The sequence below is a fragment of the Salvia miltiorrhiza genome, chromosome 2, assembly GCF_028751815.1.
Source record: "Salvia miltiorrhiza cultivar Shanhuang (shh) chromosome 2, IMPLAD_Smil_shh, whole genome shotgun sequence".
In the NCBI taxonomy this organism is placed as follows: domain Eukaryota; kingdom Viridiplantae; phylum Streptophyta; class Magnoliopsida; order Lamiales; family Lamiaceae; genus Salvia; species Salvia miltiorrhiza.
Window position 1 is genome coordinate 42,149,017 of NC_080388.1, and position 9,804 is coordinate 42,158,820.

General features: G+C 35.4%; 1 protein-coding gene across 1 annotated transcript; it reads right to left on the minus strand.

Annotated features, from left to right (window-relative positions):
- Positions 1 to 215: 215 nt before the first annotated feature.
- Positions 216 to 974, minus strand: LOC131008490 (uncharacterized). Its single transcript, XM_057935364.1, has one exon. The coding sequence runs from the start codon at positions 972 to 974 to the stop codon at positions 216 to 218; it is 759 nt and encodes a 252-aa protein (XP_057791347.1).
- Between the last annotated feature and the right edge of the window lie 8,830 nt (positions 975 to 9,804).

A 9,804-nucleotide genomic window follows, 5' to 3' on the forward strand; every position in this document is an offset into this window, starting at 1 on the left:
ATTTTAATGAAGGGCAAAGGTGCAGATTGGTCCTTGAACTCGACCCCCCTAGAGCGTTGAGCCCCCCATACTCGGTCAAGGCGCGTTGACCTTCCTGAACTCCCGAAAGAAGGGTGCATTTAAGTCCACTCGTTAAACGGCTGTTTTTTTTTTTTTTTTTGATCAATCAAAGTTTTATTCAAGAAAAAAACCGGTACCAGAAGTACCATACAACATCAAGCCAGAGGTGAATACTCATTAGAGCACCACATGGAAAAAGGAACGTTTGCCTCCACAATGTGATACAACCTATTCCAACTCCACATCCTACTTTTGATATCATTAACCAGAGAGAGCACTCCCCAATGTTTGTTCTCCCATCTACTATCATTCCTATATTTCCACATCAACCAAATAGTTCCAATCCAAAGAGCAAGAAGAAACTTTCTGTTATTCTTACCTTTACCCACTCCGATGAACGACTTGAAATGATCAACAATACTTTTTGTCTTTGCCGTCTCGGTTTTGATCCAGTGTTGAATCTGATCCCAAACCAGATCGGTCTTCGGACAATGGAGAAAAATGTGATCATTAGTTTCCTCCCTCGTCATACACGCATTACATCCTTTCTCTTCCTCTCCGATCGGGACTCTTCTTTTGATCAAATTATGACAAGTTGGTAATCTGTTGCAGACAACTCTCCATGCCGTCACTCTTGCCTTATGTGGTACCAAAGCCGACCAAATTTGAGCAATCTCCTCTGCGTACTCCGTCGATTGGACACCTTTAGCTTTAGCACATTCCTCGTAAGCTGCTTTTGTTGAGAACACACCATCTGTTGTGCCACACCATTTCCAGCCGTCCCTGTAATCAAAGCAAGGAGAAAAACCACCAATCACAGACATCAGTTCATTCACCATCTCCTTCTCCCTCTCGCGCAAATCCCTTCGCCATTTGAGGTCCCACTCCCAACCTTCCCCCTCCCACTTCCCCATTCCCTCCACACTGACTTTTTTATCAACGCTCAACTGAAAAAGTCTAGGAAATAAAACCTTGAGGGGACTTCTCCCGACCCACACCTCACTCCAGAAATTGACATCTCTCCCATTCCCCAACACCCTCTGAATGTTACCAGCAAACCACTCTTCTCTTCCCTCTCCCGTCTTCCCCACAATTTTAGACCACCACCCCTTCATCCCTCCCCTCGAATCCAGCCTCCATTCCCCCCCTCTCTCCTCTTGACAGTTCCCCGTACAAGGATTGGATCACTCTCACCCACAACGTCTTCTCCTCCACCAAGAACCTCCACAGCCATTTAAAGACAAGAACCTTATTAAACCATTCGAGATTTCTGAACCCCAAACCCCCCTTATTTTTATCCTGGCAAAGAGTATCCCATTTAAACCACGCAATAGATTTAGACACCCCGCTCCCCCCCCCCCACAAAAATCTCCCAAAGATCGACTTGAGCTCGTTCAAAACTGACTTAGGGATGACGGTGAAGGAAAGCTGGAACACAGGGATGGCTTGCAGAACCGACTTCACAAGGACGATGCGACCTGCTAGAGACAAAGAATTCTTCTTCCATCCCCTAATTTTCTTCAAAACTTTGTCCACCATGAATTTCCAATCCACACAACAGTTAATTCTTCCCCCAACCTTAATCCCGAGGTAATTGAAGGGGAAAGTGCCCACTTTACAGTTAAGTGCTTCTGCCCATCTTCTAAGTAAGGCGTTTTCAACTCCAACCCCCATTAGATTGCTCTTGTCAAAGTTAATTTTCAATCCTGACACGAACTGAAAAAACCGGAGAATCCTTTTAATACCAACCACATTCCGTTCTTCAGCTGTCAAAAGAAAGATTGTATCATCTGCATATTGCAGATGAGAAACCGGGACTTTATCCTTCCCCAACTCTGTCGTTTAACTTTAATATTTTCTCTTTTTATTTTGCGGTGGGCCCCACTCCTCTCTCTCTCTCCAATGGATTCCCTCACTCTCTTCTCCACCGTCGCCATCGTCCTCGCCGGTGGCCTCTACTGGTTCGTCTGCGTGCTCGACTCCGCCGTCTCTGTTAACATTTTGGTATGGAACTAAAGTAGTCGAGGTCCTGCAAGCTGGAGCAGTTGCTGAATTTGGGGAAATTGCGGGAGATGCTGTTTCGAGCGATGTCCAAATTCGCGAGGTTCTTGGAGGGGAGGATTCCGACGAGGTTGTTGAATTGGGGTGAGAGATGCTGCAGGGAGGGGAATTCGGTGCCGGAGAGGAGCCATGCGGCGGAGGTGTCGCAAGAGATGTTGTTGTGGGAGAGATCGAGGGTCCTCGATTTTTAGGAAGGGTATTGCAGCGGCGCGTGGTGGGGAGCGGGGGAGTGGGTCGATGGAGTTTGAGGAGAGGTTGAGCAAGGTGAGGGCGGGCAGGCGGCGAGGGCGGGAAGGTCGGAGAGGAAGTTTTAGGACATATCTAGTGAGGTGAGGGCGGCGGCGCAGGGAAGTTTGGCGGCGGCGGAGATGGAGCCGGAGATGTTTGAGTTTTGGTGAGTGAGGGTTTGGAGGGAGAAGAGGAGATGCGGAGGAGTTGCAAGAGACGCCGTGAAAGTTGCAGGGGGAGATGGTGGGCACATCGTTATGGTGGGTGTACAACAATTCGTCTTCTCCGGCTTCCGCTGCCGCTCGTAGTCGGTGTACAGCACCAGGATTTTCTTGTACCCTTTCACGCTTTTGCCGCTGGAGATCGATCGGGGTTTGCCTGTCTTGTGCCACCTTGTTTTGCCGTCGTCGGCGTTGAAACCTTCCGGCGCTTTCGCGTCCCAGTCGTGTACAGTGAGGGAATCCATTGGAGAGAGAGAGAGAGAGGAGTGGGACCCACCGCAAAATAAATAGAGAAAAGATTAAAGTTAAACGGCGTTTAACAGCCGTTAAATGAGTGGACTTAAATGCACCCTTCTTTCGGGAGTTCAGGGAGATCAACGCGCCTTGACCGAGTATGGGGGGCTCAACACTCTAGGGGGGTCGAGTTCAGGGACCAATCTGCACCTTAGCCCTTTAATGAATAAATTTATCTTGAGAAAATGAGGAATAACAAAAATTTATACCTTTAAATGCCTTTTTTCTTTTTTCACATTTTATACAAAAGAGAAGTTCACCATCATTCCTTATTTTCACTTCAAGTAAGACATTTAAAGGTATAAATTTTTATGAAAAATAGTGAACTTCTCTTTTGTATAAAATGTGGGAAATGAAATGAGGCATTTAAAAGTATAAATTTTTGTTATCCCACCTTTTCCCATGATAAATTCATTTATCAAAGTAAACGTATTCTAAGAGTTCGCTGCCAAAAAGGCCGGGAGAGAATAGAAAGAACAATAATGGGAAATGCGGATGTAATTATAAATTTCTATTTCAGCCTTTATTAAATTTAACGTGCTGACCAAATATCAACTCTCTTGACTCCATGATTCAACAAAAAAAATAAAAAAATGGTCAAAGTTAGTCAAAAGATTAAAATGAATTCATGCATATACCTGCACAAACTCAACTTATTTTATTTAAGTAATCCCAACATGTTTGTATAAAACAAAATTAGTGGCAGCAATTGCTACCTCCAATTATGTTTTTTACATAGAATTCTTTTTATGCATCGCATAAAGAATCAATCTTAAACTAGTGTTGTATAATTTTTTATGTGTATCTCGAGCATCGTCCAGAATCAATCTTAAACAGAATCCTAATGCAGAAATGACAATTCAAGTCCAAATATATTTTATATTAATTTTTATGTATCTCGAGTATCATGGTGAATCGAACTTGCACCAAATAAATGAAGCGAACTTGCACCAAATAAATTGTATCATCGGTAATTAATTTTATTTTTTTTATTTATTTTTATTATTTTATTTTTTTTCATTTTTTTTTCATTTATCATCTAATAAATTGATCAAAGATAAAAATACAAAAACATTAAAATCAAATATATATTGAAATACAAGTGAAAATTTAAACATTGATTATTACTAATCTAAGATTATTACTAAGAATTCAAGATTCTTAGTAAGAATCTTATAATTATAACTTAAGAATGTTAATTTGATTAGTGATTCACTCATCAATCATTACTAATACAAGATTATTACTAAGAATTCAAGATTCTTAGTAAGAATCTTATAATTATAACATAAGAATGTTAATTTGATTAGTGATTCACTCATCAATCATCACTAATCCAAGATTATTACTAAGAATTCAAGATTCTTAGTAAGAATCTTATAATTATAACTTAAGAATGTTAATTTGATTAGTGATTCACTCATCAATCATCACTAATCCAAGATTATTACTAAGAATTCAAGATTCTTAGTAAGAATTTTATAATTATAACTTAAGAATGTTAATTTGATTAGTGATTCACTCATCAATCATCACTATTCTAATATTATTGCTAAGCATTCAAAATTGTTAGTGAGAAACTTATAATTATAACTTAATAATGTTAATTTGATTAGTGATTCACTCATCAATCATCACTAATCCAAGATTATTACTAAGAATTCAAGATTCTTAGTAAGAATCTTATAATTATAACTTAAGAATGTTAATTTGATTAGTGATTCACTCATCAATCATCACTAATCCAAGATTATTACGAAGAATTCAAGATTCTTAGTAAGAATCTTATAATTATAACTTAAGAATGTTAATTTGATTAGTGATTCACTCATCAATCATCACTAATCCAAGATTATTACGAAGAATTCAAGATTCTTAGTAAGAATCTTATAATTATAACTTAAGAATGTTAATTTGATTAGTGATTCACTCATCAATCATCACTAATCCAAGATTATGACTAAGAATTCAAGATTCTTAGTAAGAATCTTATAATTATAACTTAAGAATGTTAATTTGATTAGTGATTCACTCATCAATCATCACTAATCCAAGATTATTACGAAGAATTCAAGATTCTTAGTAAGAATCTTATAATTATAACTTAAGAATGTTAATTTGATTAGTGATTCACTCATCAATCATCACTAATCCAAGATTATTACGAAGAATTCAAGATTCTTAGTAAGAATCTTATAATTATAACTTAAGAATGTTAATTTGATTAGTGATTCACTCATCAATCATCACTAATCCAAGATTATTACTAAGAATTCAAGATTCTTAGTAAGAATCTTATAATTATAACTTAAGAATGTTAATTTGATTAGTGATTCACTCATCAATCATCACTAATCCAAGATTATTACTAAGAATTCAAGATTCTTAGTAAGAATCTTATAATTATAACTTAAGAATGTTAATTTGATTAGTGATTCACTCATCAATCATCACTAATCCAAGATTATTACTAAGAATTCAAGATTCTTAGTAAGAATCTTATAATTATAACTTAAGAATGTTAATTTGATTAGTGATTCACTCATCAATCATCACTAATCCAAGATTATTACTAAGAATTCAAGATTCTTAGTAAGAATCTTATAATTATAACTTAAGAATGTTAATTTGATTAGTGATTCACTCATCAATCATCACTACTCTAATATTATTGCTAAGCATTCAAAATTGTTAGTGAGAAACTTATAATTATAACTTAATAATGTTAATTTGATTAGTGATTCACTCATCAATCAACACTAAGGTTATGAATGGTGTATAAACTAGATTGATTAAAAAAAATCGAAAATTAATAATAAATTAATTAATAAATATTTTTCCGACATAAAAATAAGAACGGAAACGAGCCCAATCCGTAATTAACAATATTTTTTGTATATCATCTCGACATATTCTAAGGTTATGAATATATATGATATTGTATATTGAAGTAGATTTTAAATGAATTAATAGATACTATATATATCAATAATACGAGTGTTCTGTACTGGTGACCATTCGAAAAGAACTTCAAGGTTAAGCGTGCTTGACTTAGAGCACAACTAAGATGGGTGACCGACTGGGAAGTTCGTCTAAATTATGCAATACTGTATAAATACTGAAATAAATTGTGGATATACAATAAAATAAATAAATAAATAAATAAAATAAATAAAAAAATAAAATAAAAAAAAATAAATTAAAAAATATTACCGAGGGCAAATGCCGTCGGTAATGCCGTCGGTAATTACCGACGGCATTTTGCCCTCGGTAATACCTTGAACAACTCCGGCGTGTGCGCCACCACCGTCCGGTGAAAATTACCGACGGTGATCTCGCCGCCGCTAATTACCGACGGCATTTGCTGTCGATAATTTTCCGGCAACTCTCCACCATTCAACGGCGGAAATGCCGGCGGCAGTCGATCGCCGTCGGTAATGGCGTTACCGACGAGCCGGTTAGCGACGGCGAGTTGCCGCCGGTAACGCCGCCGGTAGCCTTTATCACCGGCGGCCGTGTCTTATTACCGACGGCAAAATGCCGTCGGTAATCGTGCGTTTTTTTGTAGTGATAGAATTCTTTTTATGCATCGCATAAAGAATCAATCTTAAACTAGTGTTGTATAATTTTTTATGTGTATCTCGAGCATCGTCCAGAATCAATCTTAAACAGAATCCTAATGCAGAAATGACAATTCAAGTCCAAATATATTTTATATTAATTTTTATGTATCTCGAGTATCATGGTGAATCGAACTTGCACCAAATTAATCCAACCGAGATTGTAACATATAGTCTAAGTAGAGACAACACTATTGGATTAATAGTCATTAATTAATAAGAGAACATTTTTCGAATATATATACTTTTTGATTTTTTTTTTTTTTTTGGCAATGATAACATAACTATAATCATTTCATTAGTAAATAGCATCATTTTAGCAGTAGACGTCAAACAAATTTAATAAAAATTAGGATAAAGATCATAGTCTTAATTATTGCAACTAACCGGTAAGGTCGATGACTAGATCGCAACTATGATTCGGTTTATACTAATATGTAAAGATCCGGCAAAAACAGAAAGAAACAAGATATATCGGCACCAAATGGAGTGGGATCTTATAAAGTAACCCCATTTATAAACACAGACAAAAAATCTCTTGGACTTTCTGAATCCTTAACCCAAAACATAATGCATGTTTTTGTCTAGCATGATCAATATTTTAAATTACAACGCCCAAATTTTTGTTATATAATGAGCCGAATTTTCCTTGACATCTCTCCAGATTCGAAAGTTTTCACAATCTCTCTTAAAAACATAAAAATATATATATATATATATATATATATGGCAGCTTCAAATTCTACAATATTTTTCATGGTGCTGCTAATTTTTTCAAATGCTTGCATTATAGATGGGCGAAGCTTACAGAATGGGATAGACAGCATGAAAATATTAAGTGAAATGTCTAAGATGATAGAGCCAAATGGTAGGAGGGTTATGATTGACATAACTAGAGAGGCGCCCGACGGCCCGGACCCTCAACATCACTAGAGTCGAACGGGATCGATCCCGTTGGACAAAAATTCAGACGACTTTCTTGTTAGATCCAAAATGGTATTAATTTCATCTCCTGTTTCAATATTTAAGAATTACGTACCATATCGTTTCGTTGGGAAATTGAAACACACGTGATGATGGAATAGAAAATCTCAAGTGCACTTCAACTTTTCTGCCCTATGATTATTGCTTTGCATTTTGTTATTTGATTTACATATATAGGGGAAGGATTAACCAAATACAAAAGGAATCTTGCATACAAAGAAAGGATGCATGAAAATATCAAAAATGTTGTTGTGTCATGTCAAGTTGACAGGATTGTATAAGGCTAGCTATCATCAAAGGCAATATATAGAATGAAGTTGATATGTAACATAATGAAATAACTTCCTTTTGATTTACAGTGTAGAAGCAACATACTAAGAGATAACAAATAAGCAAGCAATAGCATACATATATACATCTGAAAAGATAACTTGTTTCTTATAAAATAAAAACAACTGAATATCTTATCCAAAAAAAGAAAATCATAAGGAGTGAAATATCACCTGTAAGACCCAGCTCAATACTAAAACTAAACAAAAAAAGTAAAAGATAAACCTCCAACGACAACAGCTTTTATTTTCGTCACGTTGCTTAATTGTGGAGATTGTAAGACTGTCATTACTTAGCTCTTTGTCAGCAGGTAATCTAGCGAGGTGCAACAAACATGATTATATACTATCCACAGAGGATGTATTAGTAATTATGCATGTTTTTCTTACTTTAAGCTAATTAGCTTCTTTGTGGAATGCACCCGACCCGACAATCTCTTATCATTTTGCTTCTCTTGATCTTGCTGGTGTTCCATTTCCTTCCATCATTCGATGAAGAGGCTATAAATTCAAGAATAGGTAAATTATGTGCATATCTTCGCCTAATATTTTCAGCTATCATAAGATCACCAAAATAACTCCAATCCATAAGACTATGAGCCTTAATTCTCTCTCATGAAGATAATAACCCGCAAGAAGATAAGGTATCAAAGCAATATGGACATGTCATTATTTCATTTTTCATCTTTCCAGTTTTTATGAAATGCAAGTAGATAGCAATGTCTAAGTCTCTTGCAAACTGAACCAGACGTCTGCTACCTTTTCATCATATAACCTCTTGCAAGGCCTTGATTGATAAAAATAGTAAGGTTAATCCCTTGTTTACTTTGATGGATTGCAACTTTGAGATATCCCAAGGCCCTTGATTATTTTTATCCTCCAAGTTAGTTTTGCAATTTTTATCCATTAAAAGGGTGGGATTGGAGTAATCATACTCTTGAGCATAAAAATACTCAATCATCCATTTTATCAATCATGCATGCAAAGTAAACGTCCTCTGAGTAGACTTAACATCACGAGTAGGTAAGAATTGAGAAGAAATAAGACGCATCAATTTTTCTTAATTAAACAAGAAAAGATTTCATTCTGTCTTTCCATTTAACATAAATTTCTTCAAGTGAAAGGCTATTCAGCGAGAATATCTAGATTTGGTAAATCATTCACGTCTGAAATAAAACTCGTAGAAGAACAACGTAATCACATAATTGCGGGGGAAAAAATTGAATCAATATAAAATAACATTAAGGAAACCTCAAATAAACCAATAATTTACATATAAGCCACGTTAGTGTGTATGCGCCTTGACCAGACTTAAGTTATTTTAATCTTTGTCATCCTGTCCATCTCTCATTTTGACATACAAATAAATAATCCAACTTTACAAGATCGTATATATCAAATTAAAAAGTGATTTTGTTGGGGAGTGGTATTAAATTTATTACGTTAGTTGTGACCACAATTACACATTAAATAAATTTTAATTAATGTTATCTTACTAAAATTCTTTCCGAAAAAACTCATACAAGTTCATGCAAGCAAGCAAGCCGCGTTAGTGTGGATATTTACATACAATAAGTATCACTCTTCTCAAGATTTCAATATTTCTAATAAAAATTTCATCCGTTTAACTTATAAAAATTAATTTATTTAAGCTATGTTAGCGTGGACGTTTACATACAAAGAAATCCACTTAACCAACAGACTTATTATGGAGGTCTTGACAATTAATTGAAAAATAATTTAATTTCCACAGCTTAAACATTTTTTTTTCAAAAGAACTCCTTTGACATGATATAATCGCGTTGACAATTAAACATACCAATCGCGTGAACAAAAAACAAAAACAAAAAATCCAACAAGAAAAGATATTGAAAAATATAGAAACATCAAAATTATACCCAAAGAAACTAAAAGAAGCCATTGGTTGCCAATTAAAGTTAATCATTAATTGGTATATAAATTATGGATAAGTACTAAATTATATAATCTATCAATAGAAATGGCGGG

Coding starts and splice junctions, on each gene's coding strand:
- LOC131008490 (XM_057935364.1), bottom strand. CDS start 974: ATGGGGAAGTGGGAGGGGGAAGGTTGGGAGTGGGACCTCAAATGGCGA.